At 35.3% G+C, this 26,389-nt stretch overlaps 1 protein-coding gene across 5 annotated transcripts in view; it reads right to left on the minus strand.

The window, feature by feature from the left end:
* SDCCAG8 (SHH signaling and ciliogenesis regulator SDCCAG8) overlaps positions 1 to 26,389 on the minus strand; it is a 296,601-nt gene that overhangs the window by 69,363 nt on the left and 200,849 nt on the right. For 4 of the 5 annotated variants that reach the window (XM_074222889.1, XM_074222887.1, XM_074222888.1 and 1 more), the window contains one exon: positions 21,069 to 21,200. In XM_074222889.1, the coding sequence (XP_074078990.1) occupies positions 21,069 to 21,200 (132 nt within the window). Of the gene's footprint in view, positions 20,682 to 21,068; positions 21,201 to 26,389 lie in introns of all 5 variants that reach the window. The other variant, XM_074222890.1, reaches the window with a different exon arrangement.

Consider the following 26,389-nt stretch of genomic DNA (forward strand, 5'->3'; position numbering starts at 1 on the left):
GTATCAAAAGAACTTTAAAGAGGATGTCCAACAACTGAAGTTAAAAACAATGCAAAAAAACAACTAAACTAGGACTAAATGCCATGACCAGGGCTGCATCTCAAGGCCATATGACTCCAAATGCTAAGACAGTTCCTGGTTGGTCCAGTACTTTGAAGAGGTCCTGGAACAAAGTAGGAGCTTAAAAAATGCTGACAAATTGAATATTTTTTCCTTTATTATAAAGTTCTTGGGGTGATGTGAAGGTGTACACATGGAAATGTCCATGCTATTAAAAAAGTCATTAAAAAACCTAAAGGAGGGGCAGCTAGGTGGTACAGTGGATAGAGCACCAGCCCTGGAGTCAGGAGTACCTGGGTTCAAATCCGGCCTCAGACACCTAATAACTACCTAGCTGTGTGGCCTTGGGCAAGTCACTTAATCCCATTTGCCTTGAAAAAACCTAAAAAAAACAAACAACAAAAAACCTAAAGGAAAAAAGTATTATTGTTGGAAGAAGATGACCTTAGTTCTAAGTCTTTTTAGCTATGTGACTCTAGACAAGCTAGTTTCAATAGGGCCAGCTAGGTGACACAGTGAATGGAGCACTGGTCTTAGAGTCAAGAGGACAGGAGTTCCAATGTGATAACAGACTCTTAGCATTTACTAGCTGTGTGACCTTGGGCAAGTCACTTACCCAATTCCCTAGACTTCAGGACCATCTCCAGGCATTTCAATTCATATCTAGCCTGGACTCAGATGGCTTTAGAGGAGAAAGTGAGGCTGCTAACTTAGCACAGCCCTTCCCCCCCTCACTCAAATCCAATTCATGTGCTTGTCATGACATCACCTCTCTGATGTCATGGTCTTCTTCAAAAATGAAGGACAAATATTATTATTAGCTTCATTATCTTCAAAATGGGTACAATGATAACTTGTGTTATCTATTGTACAGAGATATTGGTAAAAAAAAATTAAGAGGATGCTATGTAGGTTCTTAGGAGTTAGAGTAAAAGAATGAGGTATTCTGCTACTCTAGACTTAATTTTGACCAACATTAAAAAATGGATTAATGAAGTCAGGGAATTTTAGGAGATTCTATCTTTAAACTGTTCTCTAATAACCCCAACCATCCCCTTCAAAAAAAAAAAGGAAAAAAAGAATTGGCCCAGTTAAACATGTATCCTAGACTTTAAAAAAGTCCATTTCAAAGGCTTCAGAGAAATGAAAAGTATAATCTCATGATCAAATATTCTAAATGGGAAATTAACTGCCACAAAGGACACCTGGCAGTTCAGTACCAAGTAATTCCTAGTGCAGCTAAGCTGGTGTAGTGCAGAGAGCCCCAGGTCTGGGAGTCAGGAGGACCTGAGTTCTAATCCAGTTTTAAATATTCACTAGCTGTGGGACCCTGGGCAAGTCATTTAACCCTTTCTGTCTCAATTTCCTTATTGTAAAAACCATTCCAGTATCTTTGCCAAGAAAACCCTAGAGAGGGACAAGACTAAAATGACTGGACAAAAACAGCAACTATTTCATCTAAGAAGAAAAGAGCAAGGCATCTAAAGAAAGCAACAAAATTGCTGAGGGAATACAACAAAGACCTCAGATGTGAAAAGGTTGTATGTTAAAAAAATAATATATGGACCGAATAACTAAAGAAAAATACAAAACAATGACATAAGAATAATTTCAGGTTGACAAAAACTTGAAATAAGCTGAGGCTCAAGGAAAAAATGTTAACAATAAAAAGAACATTTTTGGGTATGTTTCAAACAAGAAAAATACATTTTTTAAAAATAGAATATACTCACTGAAGTGGAAAGTTAATAGCAGACTTAACTCTCCCTTCTCAACTTCTAAATTTTCTTATAGCACTTTTCCTGCACTTCCTCTTCTGCATTATTCTCTCTCCCTTCTATACACAACCCTATTAGAATTATAAGGACTACTTAAGTTATCTTTCTGAAAGCTTGTGTAGTGTCTTGTTTATAGCAGGCACTAAATATTTTTTAAACTGAATAGTTGTTGAAAGTTAAACTAGTTTATTCCAATATTTTCCTTGTCTATTTTTTTTAAATGAAGGATAGCAATCTTTAAAAATCAAGATTCTTGAAAAAATATGGCAAAGAGACAACCGAAGTCCAAGAAACATTAACTAGATCAAGTGCACTTGACTGATCTAAGTGGGTTTATGTCATCCAGTCCAGGTGAATGACATTCTATGTTACTGAAAAACAAAATCTGCATGATTTCAGGAAAGAAGAAATGCCAGAAGTCTGGAAAGGAAAAGTGTTCTGATTGGAAAAATGAGAAAAATGTTTCATTCTGAGTTTGAGATTCATTTACCTTATTATCCATGACCTCATCAATATGGATACTTCTAAATGATTCCCAGTCTTTACCTCTTGCTTATCCTATATATTTCTTGCCCATTTTCTCATAAATATTTCCTAGAGGATCTACCTATATCAGTTATCCTATCAGTCTTTTACCAATGCAGCACTCAGGTTTGATCATCTATTAAGCCTTGCTCTCTCTGCAGGACTTTCCCAAATCTTTTACTGATCATATCAAATGTTAGTTTTTAACATCACAAAAGGAATTAATTGCTGGTGAGATACTACAGTCTACTTCTTCCCAACACATGCACAGCTTTGATTTGGAGGGCACAATGTTTGATGGTTTGTAGTTATAGAACAAGCATCACTGGAAGAATATATCTGTTAAAATTGTGTTTTTCAGTTGCAGTCAGTAAGGTGGAATCACTGAAAGTAATGCAATTTCCCAACTGCAATCTAGCCTGCTCTCTTCCTCAGATTCAAATTTGTGGCCAATCTACATACTTCCCATTTGTACTGACAATGTAAGATATTCATACTGACAGATCAACTTATTGGGTTACACACCAAATTGTATTTTATAGTCTACAATAAACTTTCATTATCCAGCTGGGGAATACAGACATCTGCACTCTGTCTTATTCAGAGCACATCTGTAGTATTGTGTTTGGTTCTAAGTATTTTATGTAGAGGCAGCTAGGGCATGCAGTATATAGAATGCTAGACTTGGAGTTAGTACAAACTAATTTCAAATCTGGTCTCAGACACTTAATAACTGTGAGAACCCAGGCAATTCATTTAACCATTTAACAAACATTTGTCTCAGTTTCCTCAACTATAAAATGGGCACAATGATATCACCTACCTCCCAGGGTTGCTCTGAGCATCAAATGAGATAATCAATGTAAAGCCCATAACACCAAGTCTAGAACATGGAAGACTCTATATAAATGCTGGTTCTTAAAAACATCATCCTCCTCCTCATCATCATTATTAATCTATTACATTTGAAAGGATGGGCTTTTGCTTTGATGGGAAGTTTAAGTTCAGTAAAAGGATGATTTCCTTTTGAAATGATATCCCATTTCCATACAGTCATATAAACCACTTTCCTCCTCATTTTGAGCTTTGAGTCCAACTTCTTTTTCCATCTCTATTGTACTTAGATATAGATACAACTGGACAAGCTCAGTTCAAATGAATGTTGAAATCTGAACAATAGTTATGCTTTATTCATTTTGTCTTTTGATGTGTGACTGGACAGGCCAAACTCCTCTGAGTAATTGTACTCAAAGAAAATGGACAGTCAAACAGAACTTCTCTGCACACAAACAAAAGATTAGTATCATTCAATGGGCAATGGAGAAGTATATGGTGGGCTTTAACAATCTGTGATAGTAAATAAGAAATTCTGAAGAAGAGTCAGAGTAAAGAAGACCATAAAGGAATCAAATGGCAGAGAAAACTGGATGGTCATATCTCAAAGTGAAGGATGACAGGCTGTAAACAAACATAAGGAGAAAGTATGTAAGGTCTCCAGCATGTTGAATGACTTATTTGGCAAACATTTTGGGAGAACCTGGATGAGAGGCTCATATAAAAGACAGGTATGATAGGCTATAACCTATATCACTGGAGAAAACTCACAGGCAGGATCACACATCTATATGAATATATGAGATGCTATTATGTAACAAGTAGATTATTTCTGTCCAGTTCTATATAATTAATAAATACAAGAATGTCATCTAAATATTTATTGATAAAAATGTTACTATGGGCTCAAGCAAAGATGACTAAGGCATTTTTACTAGAAACACCTTCCAAATTTCCTAGGTGTGGAGTAGACTCAGGGTCACTTTGATTTACATTTGTTAATGTTAATGATTTGGAGCATTCTTTCACATAGTTGATCTTTTGCAAATTGCAAATATAATATTCATTACTGGGTTAAGAAACCCAGTTTTTCTCATTGCTGTGAAAAATATGTAATCCACTTCTCTTTTAATTTTTTAAAGGCATGATCTGTAATATTCAGGGAATGTGTTCATCTTGAATTTATTGTAATACATAATTTCTGTCAGTCCACTTTCCATTTATTTTTTCATAGCATGAATCATGGTCACAGACATGTGACTGCATCTCCAATTACTTAAGGGATTTTTTTGTATATACATTTTTTTGCAAGGCAATGGGGTTAAGTGACTTGCCTAAGGTCACATGGGTAGTTATTAAGTGTCTGAGGACAGATTTGAACTCAGTTCCTCCTGACTCCAGGGCTGCTGCTCTATGCACTGCACCACTTAGCTATCCCCATTTTTTGTATTTTTTTAAGTTTCTTTAAGAATTTTTTTTGGATAGCTGGATAGCACAGTGAATAGATTACCAGGCCTAGAGTTCAAAAGATTTATCTTTTTGAGTTTGAATCTTGCCTCAGAGATTTTCTAGCTGTGTGACTCTGGGTAAGTCACTTTATTTGTTTCAGGCAATGAATTGGAGAAGGAAATGGCAACTCATTACAGTAGCTCTGCAAAGAAAACCCCAAATAGGGTAAAAAAGAATCAAGACATGACTGAAATGAATGAACAAGAAAGATCATTTTGTTTCTGCATCTATTACAGGTTTTGAATATAGTTTGATAAGTTAACTCAGAAATTTTATGCATTTTGTTCCAGTTTTGAATGAGACTTCATTTTCTCCTATTGACTCTTAGATCTTGCTATTATATAGAAATGCTGTTGATTTTTGTGAGTTTATTTTACATGTCCTCTAATTACTGAGGCCAATTATGCTTTTCAATTACAGTCTTGAAGATTATGTAGGATTTTCTAAGTAAACTTTCACGCCATCAGAAAATATAGTTTTGTTTATTCTTTTCCTGACTTATACTTTTAATATCTTCCACTTGTCTTATTTATATTGCAGCATTTCTAGATCAGTATTAAATAACATAAGGGAGAGGAGGCATCCTATCTTTACTTCATTTGCTTAATGACAAAACTTCTGTAGTTTCCACGTTGCATAAATGCTAGTTTTTTGTTTTATATTGATGCTTTTATTGCAATAAAAAGATCACTCTATGTCTAGACTTTGTAGACTTTTTAGCATTAATTAGTTATGCACTCTGTCACAGTGTTTTCTGTTGTTTTTTTCATTTTGGCCTCTACTGATTTAACCATGTGTTGGGGAATTTTTCATTTAATATGATCACTTTTATTTATTGTTTTGCTATTTTTGGACCATCTTTGTATGGCAGATATAAATTCAACTTTATCATAATGAATGATTTTTTAATTGATTGCTATAGTATTTTTGGTAAGATTTTATTTAAAATTTTCTAATTGATGTTTATGAATGATACTGTGCTATAGTTCTCTTTCTCGGCATTATCCTTCCCCAGTTTAGTTTTCAGAAACATACTTACCTCATAAAAAGTTCAATAAAAATGTTTTATTTTTTGTGAATACTTTATATGATATAGATATTGTTTATTAAAGGTTTGAAAGAATTCTCCTGTAAATATATTTAGAACAGAGGTTTAGTTTTCCTTTGGTAATCCCTTTGCCACTATTCTAAGATTAAATTATTAAATAAGTAAATATTCTTTTTCAAGTCACAAAATTTACCCCTCTGGACTCTGATTCTTCATTTCCTACGATTTATCCAAACAGTTGTGAAGGTTTCCTAACTATCACCACAAAACTCCTCACAACAATACCCTCCTCCCTTCACTGACCCAGGCCTACATCACCTCTCACTTGGACTACTGCAATAGCTTCCTAACTGCTTTTTCTTCCCATGATATTCCTAAACAACATCATTCTCCTAACAGCACCAGGCTCTACTTTATGCCCTCTCTGTTCCAGACAGGCAGATTTCCCTTGCTCAGGTTTCCCCTACTCACCTGTGCCTTTTAACAGTGTCTAAAATGCCCTCTGTTCTCACTTCAGAATCCTTTACTTAGGTTGGGTGCTACTTCTTACAGGAGGCCTACCTTGGTCAACTTTCAGGCTAAGGCCCTCTGACCAAGAAATTCTTGGGTATTTTTGGTTTTATTTTACTCTATGCTGTTAGTATTCATGTTATTTTGTTTGCCTGCAAGAGAAGTAAACTCTTCAATGGCAGAATCACAGTAAGTGCAAAATAAATGCTCACTGACTGGATGAATGAAAGAAATATGGTTTGTTTCCAGCTTTTTTTTCCAATTACACATAATGCTGTTAACTTTTTTTTTTAAGTTTTTGCAAGGCAATGGAGTTAAGTGGCTTGCCCAAGGCCACACAGCTAGGGAATCATTAAGTGTCTAAGGCCGGATTTGAACTCAGGTACTCCTGACTCCAGGGCCAGTGCTCTATTGACTGTGCCACCTAGCCGCCCCTGCTGTGAACCTTTTGCAGCACACGATTCTTTTTTGTGTCAGATAACAGTGAAATTATTGGTTCAAAAGGAAATGACTACTTTTATAATTTTCATTATGCTCCCCTCAAAAGACATGTATACATATGAACTTCCAATGAATGTCAGAGCACACGTTTCTCTACACTCTCGGCAGCACTGAGGGTGTTAGGACAAGGAGTTAGAGATGGGGTTGCAATCCAAGATGGTATCTATGCAAGCATACTTTATTATTTTAAAAAGTAGCAGCAGAACACATACTGGAAACAATGTGTCAGTCTGGAAGAGTTAAAGGAATATAAGGCCAAAAGGATAAGAAAACAAAGGAGGTACAGAATCATTCAAAGACAAGCCTAATATCTATGATTTCTCATCCATTTTTACTACAAATTGAATGGTCCCCACTTTTTATTTTACAGCACTTTCAGTTCAAGCATTCCCACTGCCCACGAAATCTGTATTCTTAATTGTAATTTAATCATACATTCTTAATTATGCCTCTTTTTTAAGAATTGGAAGGGACCTCAGAGGTCATTAAGAGCAAGCTGCTCAGCTTATAGTTGAGACTCAGAGAGGTTAAGAGACTTTATTAAGGTCCCACAGCCAGTAAGCATCAGAAGGAGGATATGCACAGATTCTCCACATTTCAAACCCAGGACTATATGCTTACTATTGCAAAATTATTTTTCATATAGTGGTATTAATGTTTTAGGAACAGCACCTCTCTTGAACACCCAAACACTCCTTGATTTATTTTTCTTTTAGCACCTACTGCCTCTCTTGACAGAAATGGAAATCAGAGGCAAATGGAGTAACAGTGAACCATGGAAACCTTAAAAGCGGAGTTCTTCAAAACTTTAGATGGCTGCAGGTTCATCTCTGAGAGAAAAATCTGAACTAGAATGGGTCTGGGAGCTCAATACTACTCCCAATTCTTGATCCACACTGTCTTAAAGTAGATTGATTAGTTTTTGAATCTGATCAGGAGTTAAATAAAGATGTTTTGGCTTGTCTCAGCACTCTTGGTCAGAGGGAATTTATATTTCTGCAGACGAGGGAAGCACAATCAAAGAACCAATCCATCCCTTCAATCTATCCAGCTACCTTTCCACTCCATCCATTTTCTCATTCATCAATTCATCCATCCATACAAAGGTTCTAGGTAGAAATCATGTCATTACCCTCTTTTACATTTAGGAAGCTATAAACTTAATCATATCAATTCTAAGAGGCCATGAGAGAGCTGGTTTAAGACTGAAAATAGTGACTCAGGATCTGCAATAGTTTGGTGGAAACAAATGATGCACAGACATGATAATGACTAATAATTCTACTGTGACATGAAAAACACTTTCCAGTTTTGTGATGAAGACCTGGGCATAAAAAGAGTAAAATGATTTGCCTAATGAAAAGAGAAAGCTTGAGTTGGATTGGGAAGTAGGAAGAGGTGGTAAAAAAAGGTAACAAAAAGCCAGAGATTGACATTCTCCATGTCAGTCAAGAATGTTACACTGGATTAAACCCATGAACAATCTTCTATTTTGTTCCCCAAGTGGTCTCAAGGGATTGTTCATGGCCCTTCATGACACCATTCACATAGGTTAGAAGACATTCACAAATCCCTTTAATATTCAGCTATAATCCATTAATTTATCTAAATCCTCTTTTGAGCCTGTTTGGTTTTTCCACCTGCATGAGTCTCATAGTAACAGGTCCCACTGTGTCTTTGTGCAGAGAAACAGACGACTGGTTTCCCAGTCATAAGTCAGGGACATTGTGCTCCAGAGCAGGCCCAGCTGGACAGCACCTCACATTGCAGCCTGCATGGAAGTGACTTCTACATAGTAGGCAAATAATTAAAGGGATTTGACTAGGTGGTCTTCTCGGGCTTAATCTACATTGGACTGAATTCTCCAGGGCAAACAATGGCCTCTTCTCAGTTCCCTAACAAGGACATTGCTGGACTGTGATTTGCCCCTTTGTTGTAGCTTATGAGAACTATGCTGAAAAATCCTTTGTGGATGCAAATGGGAAAACTCATCCTAAGAAATTCAGAGTTTTGCCATTACTTCAGGCTGATTTGTCAGATTTTGCAATTCTCATCTGTCTCTGTCCTAGCAGAGATCCCATTGTTGCTTGGACACTGTTCTCCCTCTCCCTGCCTTCCTTTCCCTGTTTGGCTGGTCTAAGAAGTCTTGTTGTCTGGAAAGACCTTTACAAAGCTTAAAGTCATGATACAAATGCAAGTTATCAATCAGTATAAAACACTGGACTGTGAGTCAGGACACTTGAGTATGGTTCTACTTACCATTTACCTTGTTGTGTAATAGAAGGCAAATCACTTAACATCCCCTGGTCACATTTTCCTTTTTCTAAAATTAAAGGGTTAGGTTATAGGTTATTTAAGGGCTTCTACCAAATTCCAAATATACCATGTTATTCAGCCTGGAAAGACAAAGTTACTTACTTTAAAATACTTGTTTCACTCCAAGAAGTGACAAAGGAATAAAATGTTTAAGATAAAAATTTTCATTATAGGAGTATTATTAGCAAAACCATATGTTCTTTTTTGAATCTTTTCTTTAAAAAAAAATTATTTATTTATTTAAGGCAATGGGGCCAAGTGACTTGCCAAAGTCACACAGCTCTAGGCAAATATTAAGTGTACGAGGCCGAAATTAGGTCCAGTACACCACCTAGCTGCCCCAAAACCATATATTCTTCTTTTTTTAATAAAGATTTTAATTATTTTGAGTTTTACAATTTTTCCCCTAATCTTACTTCCCTCCCCCCATCCCCGACAGAAGGCAATTTGCCAGTCTTTTACATTGTTTCCATGGTATACAATGATTTAAATTGAATGTGATGAGAGAGAAATCATATCCTTAAGGAAGAAACATAAAGTATAAGAGATAGCAAGATCAGACAATAAGATATCAGTTTTCCCCCCTAAATTAAAGGTAATAGTCCTTGGTCTTTGTTCAAACTCCACAGTTCTTTCTCTGGATATAGATGGTATTCTCCATCACAGATGCCCCAAAATTTACTTGATTTCTACTTCTTTGCCACCACAAACAGGGCTTTTAGAATATTTTGGTACAAGTGATGTTTTTACCCTTTTTCATCATTTCTTCAGGGTATAGACACAAAAGTAGATCAAAGGGTATGCACAATTTTTGTTGCTCTTTGGGTATAGACTGCTCTGCAGAAAGGTTGGATGACTTTACAGCTCCACCAACAATGTATTAGTGTCCCAGATTTCCCACAACCCTTCCAACAATGATCATTGTCCTTTCTGGTCATATTGGCCAGTCTGAGGGGTGTGAGGTGGTACCTCAGAGAAGCTTTAATTTGCATTTCTTTAATAAGTAATGATTTAGAGCAATTTTCCATATGACTATGGATCGCTTTGATCTCCTCATCTGTAAATTGCCTTTACATATCCTTTGACCATTTGTCAATTGGGGAATGGTTTTTTTTAATTTGACTCAGTTCTCTGTATATTTTAGAAATGAGTCCTTTGTCAGAAATACTAGTTGTAAAGATTGTTTCCCAGTTTACTACTTTTCTTTTGATCTTGGTTACAGTGGTTTTTGTCTGTGCAAAAGATTTTTAATTTAATGTAATCAAAATCATTTGGTGAGAAATACATTTATATGGCTATTTTAAAGTTGGAAAAAAAAGAATGAAAAATTTATAATTTCCTAATTTTCTGCAGTGAACACCACCTAAAGTTTGGCTGAAATATATCCATATTCAAGACAAAGAAAATGGCAATTTTAACTAATCCATTTTAAGGACTTACTGATTTACTTTTTACAAATGGATTGCAAGTTATAGAAAGCCATCACTCTGAGAATAATAATATATAATGCCAAAAAAAGTCTAAGTGATTTCTACTTGAAAGCTTCATTTGTTTTGAACAATTCTTTTTTGAAGGGAGCACAGGCAATGAGAAAATAAACCTAAAGAAACAGAAATAGCTTTGTGCTTAGAAACAAATGGGCAGCAGAAAAATTATAATGAAATTAACTTGTCTTTTTAGGGAAGGTAGCTTCTCGAGCAAATGTGTTTTCAAATCATCAGAAAATTATTAGTGATATCTTGCTTTAAATGATGCATGACTTGTATAAATCTTTATTTTAATCATGAATGAGAAAGATTTCTGAAGTGCCCATTATGCCACAAAAAATATGCAAACTAGATTCATGTACAAAGGGAAGAAGCTCAAATAAGAATATACATTAGCTTTCCAAACAGCCATTTGCCATTTAATTTAGTATGACAGTGGGGAAAATATAACATAAGTGTAATATTCAGTTTATATCCTGACTTGGATTGTATATCAAATTCAAGTTTGTTTTATGATTCAGCTATTCCAAGAGGTTGAAAATATGTCATTAAAAATTAATGTGTTATCCTACACAAACTACAAATATTTAAAAATGGAGATAAAAATAAAAAATAATAAAAATAGTAAGCCAACTAATTCTGAAAAGGGAGGAAGGGAGGAGGGAAAGAGAAGACAGAGGGAAGGGAAGAGGAAGGGGGGAAAGAGAAGGAGGAGGAGGAGAAAGACAAAGAGGGAGAGATGGGGGGGAGTGATTGAGATTTTTAAACATCTAGTTTCTATTCTAGACCATGTATGGAAACAGACAGACACAGTAAGCAGAAGCCAAATATGAACTCAAGCTCTGACAGGATTTGTTTTCCATGTATCCATTATTTTACTCTAAAATGCCTAATAATATTTCCTCTAGTATGCTATATTTTCCAAATAATACTACAAAAATCAAAACTATATATAAATGATAGCATGAAAACTGAATTCTGGGTCTGCCAAACTCTGCTATGAGGCTTTTCTGCAAGGTAAGACATTGTAGAGATGAAGATTTTTCATTGCAGTATTTTGTTTTTAAAGCCACACAATTGTGGGAAACCATCCCTCTCCATCATACCCCATACTCTCAACTTCTATAACTCAATGTAAGAATATTTTTTTTCCTTGAAAGCAGTGTAAAATCCCAGTCTGAGTAATACATTTTTAGTCAATTTTAAAATAGCAATAATGAACTAGGACTGCCTTAATTTTCCAGCAGCAGAGATACCAAACACATCCCACGGTCCTATATAGGTGCTTTTTTTAAACTTGCTTTTGTTATAAAGATCAGGATATATAAGATAAAAGGGTACCACCTACCTTACACTATTTCAACCCCTTTCCATATAAATGGGAAACTGAGTGAAAAACCATATTCTTATCAAACATATAGTTATGGTGACATGGCTGCCTCCACAACAAATTAAAACACAAAGGAATCATTTCATGCCAAAGATAATGAGGGATCTATTTTCAAAATAGCAAAGATTTGTTTAACATAGACTATAAAGATACCTCTTTGCATTAGAATGAGTATCTTTCATTATTGCATACAGATTATTTTCTATAGAATTTAAATTGTACATAAAATTATAATTGTGTTTAGCTTAATGCAAATTGATTGTCCCAATTATTGAGAAAGGATCTGAATTTTAATCGTCTGTTTTGCTGGACACATGCCAGGCAAATCAGCAAAAACTCTAAATTATCTCTAACTGTGGAGGTTCAGTGGAAGCAGAGAAGGAAGGGTAGTTTGTTTTAAATGAGCAAGCTTTTTGCAGGGATGTGAAAAATCAACCTAACTTCCTCTGATAAAAGGTTCTGACATAGCTACTTTGGGGTAATTTAATTTCACTTTTAGAGACAGCTAAATTCTGATGTTGGCAGAACAGGCTTTTGTAGTGGACCCTTCTCATTTTGCAAATCCAATCATTCTTATTAGCTACAGTCTAGGTTAGCCAGGAAAAATCTGACCTTTCCCCTGAAGGTAGAATCCATTTAAAATGCAGCACATATTGTCTGTGTGTTGTGCAGAAGTGGAGAAGGCAGGGATGTTACTGCATTTCACTGGAGGGTCTGAAGGGCAGACCACCCCGAGTGCCCATTGCAGACACAGCCCTGCTTCTTGGCTCAGAGTTCAAGCTAAATATACCTCAGTTTTATAAGTCCAAAGTCTACAAAAAAAATAAATCTCCTTATTTATAGTAACAAGAAAAAAACAGACCTCTGTTATCTTGTTATCCAGATGGTTATAATGTTTTTTAGTTAAATTTACAACCACTGATGCCCTAGGGATAAACACATCTGCCTCAAATCTTCTGGGATCCTTTCACCATTAGTTAACAGAACCTTAGATAATAAAAGTTTAAAAATCATCTCTCCTTAGTGATATGATAAATTCTTTAGTGCATATAAAAGTACAGCAAAGCTACAGTACAATTGGTAATTTTTAGGGAATTATAGGAGCTCCCATCAAAGTGACATATTTTAGTAACTGAAAGGAGATATTTTAATAATACTTCAAAATGACCCTTCTCCCCTAAAAAATCATAGTATAGTTTATTAGTTCAGATTCAGGAGAGTGAAGTGAAATTTATGTTATTTGTTTTTCTTGGATTAAGTTCTCAAGAATCTAAAGGCCTAAGTCAAATATTTAATGATTTAATAAAAGTGTATATAAAAAAAAAAGATTTTACTGAGGATAATGAAAGCAATGAGAAGGTATGAAACATACACCTAGAAATCTATGGCATATGAGCATACTTGGTTTAAAATGTTTTGCTTTACTGAATTTCCTCTTTCCTTGACATTTTTTTGTTAGATAAAACACCGTTATTATTAAGCTAGTAGTTAGGGAAATTTTCTAGTATGCTTGTCCAGACTAATCTAACCTTAACTCACAGAATTTTTTCCCCCTAGTTTTCTTTTCATCAAGACTCAATCCTTTATGAAGAGCCGGCAAAGCTACTCACAACTTTTTGATAATCAAAGATAAATTTAACTATGAATTTATTTTTCTAAATATGAAAAGTACATAGGTTATAAGAATCTTGTTCCCAACTCTAGCTATGAGAAACAGCAGAGAAAGTCATAAAAATAATCCCTACTTAGTAATAAGAAATCATTTAATAACATTATCATATAATCAAATCTATACCATGGCTATTATTGTGGGTTTATAGGAACAGAAACTAACATATTTTAGTTACTGTAAGCTCATGTTTTTAATGAGATTTTAATTTTGAAAATCTCTCTCTTCCTTTGGAAAGATGGGAAAAGTAAGAGATAAGATGATGTGAAAATAGGGAAGGGAAAGACACAAAGAAAATACAGATAAATCTGGAGAACAGCATAATAACACAACACAAATTGTACATTTGGCATCTAAATACTAATTAAATGTTCTGCCCCCACAATTTGAAAAGGACAGGCTGGTTGAGTTCCATTTAAGCAGCAAGTGTCAGTAATATATCATCTAGAATGGATACCTACTTTATTTTAATGTCACATTTGGCTAGCAAATAAGCATACAATTTACATTCACTAGAAAAGAGTAACTCAAATGTCACTCTAATGCTTTCTTTTTTAAGAGATGCCTTTAAAATACTTTTTTTTCCTAATCAAACTTGTACATTTTCCTTCTACAATAATAAAAGCACACAATTCTCCCTTTTCATTTTCATAAATACTATTCCCCTTTTAGAAAATAGCTTTTTAAAAGAAAATGAAACTCATAAAAACCTTCTTGGGACCAAAAAAGAGATGCTCACCTAAAACTGAGGTTAATCCATGCACAACTCTGTCTGCATCATTTTGCACCACATGGTTAAGAAAAACAAGGTCGTCTAATTTTTTTACTTCCTTTCCATTAATGTGCATTCTACTAAACAAAATTCCCTTCTTAAACTGAAAAAAAAAAACCCAACAACCCTGTTTACTCCAAGTATGTTCCAACTATCTCCTAATGCAAAAGATCTGCTATGTGCATTTGATTTGCAAATTTAAACTCATGGAGAATATCGAAAAATAACTCCCACAAAGAGGCTTTTTCCCAGAAAAAACTACTAACATATACCTAAGCCCAGGCCCAGTTTCTTTCTGGGCATTATTACTTTGAAGTTAATGATTCTCTCTTTTAACTGACCAATATACTTTTTGACTGACAACTATACCTCTTTCATATGCAAAGTGAAAAATAGATAAATGAGAATAATTAGCTTCAAATAGGCTGTCCTTAGCCTCTGATATATCCTGAAACTGAAGATCTCCAAATCAATCAATCAAAAACCTACCTATGTAGGTACTCCCCCCCCCTCAGATTACACACATCAGACAAACACACACACACACACACACACACACACACACACACACACAAACACATTCACAGATTTTAGGGTTAAAATATCAAATGTGGTATCTTTGAAATTCAAAAAAATTGTTAAAGTCTAACTTTCATGTTTCTCTTTACGTAATAAAAAATTGCTTTTAAACTTCTCCCCCAAAAGTCAGAAAAACCTAGAGCCCAGCCCAAGGTAAAAGGTATAGCACCATGCTGTAGCAGCATAAACTTGGAATTTAAGTCAGAAACCAGGTCTGAATTCTGGCTCTGTTTCTTAATGACTGTGGACAGCTCACTTAAACTGAATGAGTTTTAGTTTTTTCATCTTTAACATGAGGGCCAAGGACACGAGTGGCCGAGGAGGCCACTTTCATTTAAGCCTTTTGTCCTATGATTAGCTGGAAGAAGCAAGAGAAAACATACAATCTGATTATTGATAAGTCAGGGAGGGAAGGAGAGAAATCAGGAAAAAGAGAGAAAGGCAAGAGGGAAGAAGGGAGGGAGGAATTAGTAACACCAGGCCTGTGCTATAAGCTCTAGGGAAACAAATAGAAGTAAAAGGAAAGACAATCCTGCCTTCAAGGAGCTTACCTTGAAATGGGGAAGACAATGCACCAAAAGAAGTTGAAAAGTGGGGGAAGAGAGAAATGAAGGTGCCAGCAGAGGAGAATGGTTTTTGAAGTCCAGAAAGTTAGGAAAAAAAAGCCAGGAAAGAATAAGGATGGTAGACCTGGGTCCATCTCCACAAAATAGAGATGCCTGACGAACTTACAAAAAGGAGGAAGGAGGAAAGAATGGGGTCTTCCTGGGAGAGATGAGAAAGTTGTAGAGGAAAGATGAATGTTCCAAAGCACAAAGGCTCTAAATGCTAAGAGAGAAACTCCAGAATGAGATAGCAGCTGAAACGTGCATCTGAAGTATAGGAAGTCAAGAGCAGAGCCAGGAATGGCATTATGGTACAGTGAGTTCCAGTTCCAGAGCTGCCATTTGACTGGCTGCTATGACTTAGGACAAGTCACTTATTCACTTTTGGTCTCAAGTGTCCTTATGTGTAAAATAAGAGGTGGGTTAGATTAACTCAATTCTAAGGTGCTAAGAATGTGATATAATTTATATATATATGTAGAGTTTAAGATTAATAAACATATTTTATCATCATAACTCTAAGTTATACCAAGGAGGGTGCTTTGGAAGTCAACTTGTATTTAGCTTGTGAGAGCCACCTGTTAAGTTTTCAGAGTGAACTTTATGCCTCGGAAATTGGCAAATGCTACAAATAAAGGCTTGATTATTTTTGTTAATAATGAAGATTGATCTTAAAAAGTATGTCTGGATACATACATTTTTGTCCCCAAAGAACCTAGTTGCTAATCATTGACCAGCACATTTTTAATTATATCCCCTTTTAACAGATGAAGAAACAAACTCTGAAAGACTACATGGATTGTCCGCCTTCACAAAGCCAAAAAGTTCGGATCTAGGATTCAAACCAAGGTCTCCTGGCTGTACATTTAATATTCTTCTCATTATACTATGTAGTGCCATGGAGACACTATTTAAAATCATCTGATTTCAAAATTTTTAAAATCATCTAAGGTATGTGTGCATTGACTATGGAAAATCTAATGTTAGTCATTAAGGATAAATAGAAGGAAGTTCTTGTCCTCTAAAAGCTTAAAATTTAAAAAGAAAATCATTCATTACACATAAAAGATTTACAAAAATATATTCATAAACATACATACATACTTATGTAATCAGAGGATACTGAAATCAATGGAGTTGAAATTCTGTGAATGGACCAATGAGAAGAATCTGGTTCAGGACTGTCAATGAAGAGTCTGTGCTGGAGATGAATTTTAAGTGTAGTTCTTTTGAGGAAGAGGAGGGGTAACAGCTCAAGATTGTCCTGATCTCACAGAAGTATTTTTGGCTAAGACAGACGCCTTAGAGGAAGGCAGACAACTAACCAGCTCCTACATACCTTCTTCAGTGAAACCCTAAAGTTTGTACCAGACTAAATGATGATCGAGAAATTCATGAGAGCCTAAAATGTCTTCTGTCCCAGAACTGCAGAGAGGAAGCCTGAGAGGCTTAAGAAAAGGAGTTGCCATAAAATCAGAATTTCCTGCCAATGCAAACAGGATGATCAGAGATATCCATGGTTTACTAAGATCAGGCTTCTGGAGACAAAAAAAAAAAAAAAAAAAAAAAATGAAAAGCTCCCTTAAGAAAGACTCAGAAGTGGTTAGAAAATCCCAGGTTATAACCATGTATACATCAGAGAACTGTAACACCCAGTCAGCAACAAAGGGGCAACCCTCAGGCTGGAACCAGTAAGTCAAGGGTATCTGAAGTCCTGAGATACCAGAGAGATCTCTGAAAATCCCAAGTGCTGCACCTCCAGATTCAGGGGTGTCTAACTCTGGGAGGGTTGCCCAGGGTTTTCAAGGTAAGACCAAGCAGAGCTTATCACACTACTCAAAAGTGAAACATATGGCAGAGCTCAGCCCTGGCACAAAAAACTCAACTCAGGAACTAAAGTTGGAGAGGTGAGCAAATCAAAGAAAACAATGCACAATATTAAAAGTTTTTATAAATCTAGAGATCACGCAAAAGAAGGGGGGAGTAACTACACTGCAACTAAAAGTAGATACTCAAAGGGGAGTAAAGGCCTTTCTATAGCTCTAACCAAAGATTCAAAAGAAATGAAGAGAGGAAAAAAATGAAATAAAAGCTCTTGAGGAAATAATTGGAAAGAAAATAAATAGATTAAAAGAGAAAAATGATAAACCTTCCTCAATATAAACTAAACAAAGTTCCTTATTCTGAAGAAGGGAGTAAAAAGGAAAAGAATCAAAAACCAAGAGGGTGTCTTAGATTATCTCTTGTACAATCAGTGAATGTTTGAACAAATAGTCTTATGAATTTAATAGAATACCATTGTGCCATAAGAAATGATGAATCATTTTCAGAGAATCTTGGGTAGTATGAACTGATAGAACTACTGCAAAATAAGAAAAACAACTTTGAAAGTTTTAAGAATTTTGATCAAATGCGATGACTAAGCACGTCTCAAGAGGACCAATAGTTCATGTTTTTCGTCTCCTGACCAAGCAGCAATAGACACAATGCAGACATACATTTTGGATGTGACCACTCTGTGGATTTATTTTGCTTGACTATACTTATATTTTAGAAGAATAATTCTCCCCATTCCTTTTATTTAGTTGAACAAGGGCAAGATTAGCAATAGTGGTGGTCCAAAATATAAGAACTGTTGGAAGTTCTTTTAAAATGTCAAAGAAACAGGAAGAAATTCAGAAAGAAGCACAAACATAACCATTTCCAAAGTAATATGTAGATGTCATATACTTTTTAAAAATGATACTAAGTGGAGATTCACAGTTTAACAGAAATTGTCTTTGTTCTGCTCTAAGGAAATATTCTTTTTTTGACTAAGTTCAGGATTAAAAAAAATTTAAATCATCCCACAAGGGAAAAAAATTGGAGGGTATCTCATGCAGATTGGGAGTGACACATACAAGATATATAACTGAAGTAACCCTTGGGGTATGACAATCAGGCAGTGTGAGAACTCATCAATGCTCAAGGTGGGATATGGCAGGAGAGAACATAGTTTAGTTTGGGGGTTGAGGAGGCAGAAAGCAAGGGGTTTCAGGAAATAAGAATTAGTAGAGGAAATTTGTGAAGTTCATAACCAAAGACTAGTAATCAATGGCTCAGTGTCACTGGGAAATAGCTGAGAAAAATGGTGACAGATGTAGGTAACATGCTGAGAGGAGTCTCACAAGGACTGATCTGAGATAGATATTATTTACTGCTTTTATCTATGATATGGATTAAAGAATTGAGAATATGCTCATTATGAATGCAGGCACACTAAGCTGGGTGAAGATGTTAACAGCTCAGAAGACAGAAATAGAATGAAAAGTGACTGTAACAAATTTGATAAATTATTCACCAAAAAACCCAAGATACTGTTCAATACTTTAAGTGAAATATTACAAGTTAAAAATTCAATAAACTTTGGGGCCAGAAATATGCTATACAAATGTATATGGGAAATGATAAGCATAGAATAAATCCCAGTCTCTCAATGCAATTGATTTCAAGTAGATGGTAGAAAGGAGAAAGCAGTGGAAAGCAAATTGGTTAAGAATCCTTCAAAGCCTGGTCAGCTATTGCCTACTAGAAGATACCTTTTCTGATTCCCTTATCTCCAGTTGTTCAAGTTCTCTTTATCTCTTGAAATTACCTTGCATAGTAATACATATACTTTGTGCTCACCCCTCAGTGAGTCTGCAATGTTCCTAGAGTTAAATGTAAGCACCTAGATGGTTAGGATTGGTCTCTTTTGGTCTCTATATGCCTGACACCTACCTAGCACAGAGCCTTGCCTGTAGTAGGTACTTAAAAAAGATACCTGCATTTGGTGTTGAACCCATAGGATCTTGAGCAAGTCACTTCTCTCTGGGCATCAGGGGCTTCACAGCAAACAGATGTCCTATAGGATGGACTCTAATTGCTTCTTCTAGCTTTATCATTTGTTGCCACAAATATACATGAATACCAATATTTCTTTAGTGATGTTGCCTAATTTTTGTGCACTAAACTAAAAGGCAGTAGAAAGGTGCACAGAAGGCAGCAGTGGATTACTTGTGAATGAAAAATGACCTAAAAGATATATTAAAAGGTGCTGGTTATAAAGCAAGAATGGCAGGAAAAAGTCAGACCTAGTGGTGCATTATCATATTTAGGGAACCAAAAGAAATATGAAGAAAGCCTGTAGCATACTGGGAATTCTTCTATCAAGAATATATGGGAAAACATGGTCAAGAACACCATGGAATGAGGCAAATGTGAAGGTGGTAGAAAGTGGGATCTACATCACAGAGTAGAATACCATACTGATGAAATCATGAATTCACCAAAATACCATACTAAAAAGTACTGCGCTAGCAACGCAAATGAAAGGATGACATTCAACATAATTATTGTTTCTAAGGAGTTTATAAACTAGTTAAAAGCTAGGGGGATGAAATATACAAAAAGTATTATATATTACATATATATGACATATATTACTTGGAAAAGGTAAACAACCCATCAATAAGCAGTGATTGGCATTAATTCTCCAAGGACTGTAACTATAACTATAACTTCTAACTGTAGAAGAGATTCAGACAGAAGGGATTCATTTTTACTTGGGAATATCAGGAAGCTTTCATGAAAGAGGTGATGCAGAGATCAAATTACTGTTACACAATTTTAAGCTTTGAGAACACTGATTGGAACAAAGACATTTGATATGAAAATAACATTTTTAATTATTTGTTCTTGGAGGCAAGCAGAGCTAAGTGACTTGTTCAAGGTCATACAGCTAAAGTATCTGAGGTCACATTTGAACTCGGTCCTCACTCCAAGGCTGGTGCTCTCTATCCACTGTATCATTTAGCTATTTAGCTATTCAGGAATAATTAATTTAAAAGAGACAATACTGGTAACAATTTCAAAAATTTATATAGTTCTTTTAAAAGTATAGAACATCTCACTGGAGCATCAAAACAAACAGGATAGAGAAGTTCTTACACAATTTTCACCATTTTACAGGTAAGGAAGCTTAGTAACTTATTTTTGACCACAAAACTATTAAATACATGAGGTGGCACTTCAACCACAGCCTTTCTGACTCTCAGTCCAGTCCACTATCCACTTTCCCCTGAAATAAAAAGCATGCTTTTAGAAAACAAAACAAAATATACCTGTATACTCCACATCACAATGGAATTATCCCATTAACCATTTTATTGGTTAAATTGATATAATGAACAACTATAGTAAAATTAACTTAAAAAAGCAGCACGCATTGAATATTATTCCAAGTCTTTAGGAAATAATAAAAAATGAAAATGAATTCTTATTGTTATATAGGAAAATAACAGTGTAAGAAAGGGCAAATAGATAATTAAATTATAGTCAGTAATGATGTGGTGTCTTCCTCTAAATATAATAATGAGCATGATTCTAATTATTCCTCAAGTGCCATCTTGTTTTCTCCAAACATAAGGGCAATATAATGCATCCCAACTGATTAATAGAACCTTACCTTAGCTTCATTCTCTCATGCATTTTTCCATGCTGGATACACTGATCTTCCAATTCATTATTTCGTTTCTGCAGTCTTTCCAGTTTTTCCATCATATATTTGTTTTCTTCATTAAGATGGGAAACTTCACACCTAGAGAAAGAAAATCAGAAAAGCTGATTCTAGCTGGTTTTTGAATTTTATTATACCTTATTCTACCAGAAACTCTTGATGTAAACATGTATCCCATATTTAAAGTAAAAAGATTTCAATAAACATAAAAAGCACCACCTAAGAAGACAAATGATAAATCAGAAATATTAGTGGAAATTATAATGTCTAGTGAAGTTCTGACTGTAGACATAAGAAAAATGCTGGATGGATAAGATATGTGCAGTAAAAGCTGTCTGTCTCTGTAAAAATGTTAGATGTGATCATGATTACATCTCTTCCTTTTGCATTTAGTAAATAATTATCACCAGACTTAATTTCTAGAGTAGTAGTTTTTGAAACTCACTTGAGAAACAATATCGGCAGTTTTCAAGGTGGTGAACAATTTTTTATTGTTTGTTTTGTTTTTTTGGCAAGGCAATGGGGTTAAGTGGCTTGCCCACCACACAGCTAGGTAATTATTAAGTGTCTGAGGTCGGATTTGAACCCAGGTACTCCTGACTCCAGGGTCGGTGCTCTATCCACTGTGCCACCTAGCTGCCCCTTGGTGAACATTTTTTAAAAGTTTTCTCTTAAAAAGATTCCTGCCTCGAGATAATATTTTTTGGGGAAAAAAATCATTAAGGTTGAACTATTCTTATAGGTCAGGAGAAGAATTTAGATTTGTTCTGGACAATTTTAACTCACAAATGACTTCCTTAGGACATTCTTCATACCTTCCAACAAGTAACTCCTAGATTAAAGTATAACATATACATGGAAAAGACTCTTCCTATCATATAATAGATTTCACGTTCTTTTGGACAGAACCTGAGATAGTACTTGTTCAGAGAACTTCCAGTGAAGTAATGACTTTTAATAGCATATATTGGCAACTCTTCTGCATCTGGGGGCAGCATAGGCCAGGGGACAGGCAGATGATCTTGGAGTCAGGAGGCTTGGGCTGGAGAACTGTCTCTGACACACCATGACTCTGACTCTTGGTCAAGCCATTTAACCTCTCAGAAATACAAAGTACTCTAAGGTTCTAAAATTAATGGTAGAGCTGGAGTGGAGCTACAGTGCAGTAGGGAGAGGAATTTTATTCACTAGGGAATTCCTAATACCATAAATCTAAAACAAATGATGATGATGATGATGATATAAAATAAAATAAACATGTAAAATAATATCATAGTAATATAATTATAATTTTCATTATGGCTGGCTTTATATGGTACTTTAAAGTCCTAAATCTTGCCACTGGACTCCAGACGATTCTCGAGGAGTCAAGGCTGATGACAATTTACAGCCCTGCTCTAATCCAATTCACTTGCAAGTCAAGACATGACCTTCTTCAGTTCTCTTTAAGAAAAAAGGACGGGGTGGCTAGGTGGCACAGCGGATAGAGCACCGGCCCTGGAGTCAGGAGAACCTGGGTTCAAATCTGACCTCAGACACTTAATAATTACCTAGCTCTGTGGCTTTGGACAAGCCACTTAACCACATTTGCTTTGCAAAAACAAACAAACAAAAAAAAGACAAACAACAAACAACAGCAATTTCATTTAATCTCCAGAACAACTTTGTGAGATAAATATTATATTCCTATTTTATAGACATATCGATTTACCTCTTTCAAACATACATTAAATCTCAGCCTTACTCATTCTTTAAAGTGAACATATTCTTAGTAATTGGCCCCCTGGCTCCTCCATTCTCTTTTATATATGTTTACTTTTATAACCATTTTTTAAATTTTATCTCTCATAATTAGACTATAAAGTTGAAACATTACCTGCATTCTAAATAATAACTGGCATTTATATAGGGCTTTAAGGTTTGCAAAACAGTTTAAACTTATTCCATTTTCATAACATGCTGTTATTATTATTTCCATTTTACAGATAAGAAAACTGATGGAGAAAGAGGTTAAGTGACTAGGATCACAGTCTGAAGCAGAATCCAACTTCAGGTTTTTCTGACCCCAAATCTAACAGTTTTTCTATCCACTGAGCCATTTTGCTGTCTTGAGAATGATCCTCTATTCTATTTCTCTCAAAGACTTCTATTTTTAGTTCAGTGTTCTATGCTCTGAAGAAAAATTTCTGTTTGATAATCATCCAATAAATTCAGAAAATATTGAATTGGAACTCTGGTTATTATAATGAAATCAACTACCTTTCTCTGAGTCTTTATTTTTTCATCCTTGTCAACTAACTGCCTAAATCTCTCTAAGAAGCTAAGAGGAATTAGAGACAGACGGGTCCTTGGGAAATCATCTAATCCAATCACCTCATTTGTAAAATGATGAGGAAAAGAGAATAAGCTCTTGGGCTTTACAAATATTGTTTCATTTGAGACTTAAACATTCTGTTGAGGTATTGTTATTATCCTCATTTTACAGTTGAAGAAATGGAGGCAGAGAGAAAAATCAAGTGGCTTGAAAGTATTTGATGCATGATTTGAACATAAGTCCTCTGGACTAGACCCAAAGCTGCTCTAACTATTGCACCACTTATCTGGCTATGAAATGAGGAGACCAAGAGCTAAGTCCCTATGGATAATGGAGCTGATGTTCTTGATACTACATTAATATCTGATTCCCAAAATACTACTGCAACTTTTAACAAGTGTTTAGAGGCCACTTTACTTAAGAACTGATAGAATATCACATCTAAAAAGAAATTGTTTATAAAGAAAAAAATTTAAATTTTTTTTGAAGTAGAAAAGATAAACTTATGAAACCCTTACTTTATTCATAAGAACTCATAAGATTCATTATGAATGAAGATTCATTCATTTATTTATTCATTTCATAGGATTTATTTGAAGCATTATAAAGTCAATTGAAATTTATTATTTTCTTCTGCTTCTAAAAACATGTGAATGATTAAGGATATAATGATACTCATTTGATATTGCTTTTATAGGGACAATTCTTTTGTCTTTCTTCCTTTTTTTTTTTGCAAGGCAATGGGGTTAAATGACTTGGCTAAGGTCACACAGCTAGGTAATTATTAAGTGTCTGAGGTCACATTTGAACTCAAGTACTCCTGACTCCAGGGCCAGTGCTCTATCTGCTGTGCCACCTAGCTGCCCTGACAATCCTTATTTTTAAGGGAGGATTGTTGATGAAGAGGGTAATCCATCAATTTGTACATTTCTCTCTCCTTTCTGAGTATTGATATATATTGATATATTACTTTTAAGTAGTCTCAATGACTAGGGTCCTGATTAGTTTCCAGTAAGTGGGGCCTGTCGCTCCAAAAAGTTTGGCTGGCTGGAATTAGCATATGTCCTCTTCAGAGGACCATTTTTGTTGTTTATCCTTCATTTTCAAAGATCATCAGGGAGGTGATGCCATGACAAGCATGTGAGTTGGATTTGAGTGAGGGTTGCTGTACTAGTCTACAAAAGAGAGCAACACAATTCTCTTTCCTTTTCCTTTTCCCTTAGATAAGTTCATAAAAAATGTGTTAGTATGAACAGGAAAAATTTATGCATTTACAATCACCTTGTGAGACCTTTGGCAAATTATTTATTCTCCCTGGACCTTAATTTCCCCATTCATAAAATGAGGGGTTCGTGGCTAAATGGTGTTGTTAGAGTTCTAGATCTGTGATCCTCCCCATCATTAATGGTAAAGAAAAGGTCATCTAGAGCCAGAAGTATGTGTTTTCAGTAGCTGCTTGAACACAGGTCAGAAAACTGAGTTGGTTTTCCTGTATAAACATGAAAGAAACAAACTTATGAATGCTCATGTGATATGAGAAGCTAACAGATAATATTCTGAAACCCCACCTTACCATTCAGAGGTCAGAAATCAGATTCTGCAAACTTCTAACCATTACTCCCACATCAGTTTCAAACTCCTTGGCTTCAGTATCCTAGACTTTAGCCTAAGATGAGGGCTTTCCTGAGTAATTTCATTCTTGGGGATTACCTTAATGATCCCTCATTTGAAAGTTTAGAGACTTACTCTTCCAGAGAAAAGGGGATTTCCTGAATACCATGCTTCATGGAAAAAGAATACATGTTCCCCAAAGTTAGATGGTGAAGAGCACACTTGACATAGAGTGAGGTAAGGGACCACAAGCTTTTTATTTCCCATGATTACAAGGAATAATTCAGACAGTGCATAAAGGTCTGATGGGAAAAGTTATTGCTAACTTAGCTTTTTTGGGGGAACTCAGGGGCTATTTGAAAACTTTATGTGTTTTTAATATCTATTTGGCTTCTGAGAGTCTTTAATATATTTTTTATGTTTCATGGAGTTAAATAAAGACAATCATCTAGCTGATTTGCATTTGTTATCTTGAGTGTTTATATAAAAGTTACAACAATGTCACCCAAATTGGGGAGACCTAGACACAAACCATATCATTCTCCCACTTTTCTAAGTTTAAATCTCTTGCTATCTACTGTCTCTTTTCCTGCTGACCCAATTTGTTACATTTTTTATATTTAATATTTATTTATTCTCATTTTGCACAAATAATGTTTTTTATACATTAATAAAATATTCTTGTTTAAGAGTAAACAAAATATTCCTCCCCCCAAAAAATATAGACTTGCTTGAGTGATAAATTAAAGGGGAGAGAAAAAATTAAAATAAAAAAACAATAGTAATAATTGTAGATATGGCCAGGTGGTGCAATGGATGGAGCACCAGCCCTGGAGCCAGGAGCACCCGAGCCCATATCCGGCCCCATACACCCAACATCACCCAGCCATGTGACATGCAAGCCACCCCAACCCCACTGCCTTGCAAAAACCAAAAAGAAAAAGAAAAAAAAAACAACCAAAATAAAATAAAATAATAATAATAGTAGGGGTGGCTGGGTGGCGGACAGAGCATTGGCCCTTGAGCCAGGAGCACCCGGGTCCAAATCCAGCTTCAGACACCCAAAGATAACCCTGCCATGTGGCCCCAGGCAGGCCACCCAGCTCCATTTGCCCTGCACCCCCGAAAAATAATAATAATAATAATAATAATAAATGTGCTTCAGTCTTTGTTCCAACACCAACAACTCTGTTGCAGGTGGATCACATTCTTTATGGTAAGTACATTGCAAAAGTTACTTCCATATTTTTCCACTGTTACCATTGATGACTGCAATTCCCTCCTTTCGTATTTCTCTACTACCATGTACTATATTTTCTCTCTCCTTTCACTCTGACTCTGCTGT

The sequence above is a fragment of the Macrotis lagotis genome, chromosome 2 (assembly GCF_037893015.1).
Source record: "Macrotis lagotis isolate mMagLag1 chromosome 2, bilby.v1.9.chrom.fasta, whole genome shotgun sequence".
In the NCBI taxonomy this organism is placed as follows: Eukaryota; Metazoa; Chordata; class Mammalia; order Peramelemorphia; family Peramelidae; genus Macrotis; species Macrotis lagotis.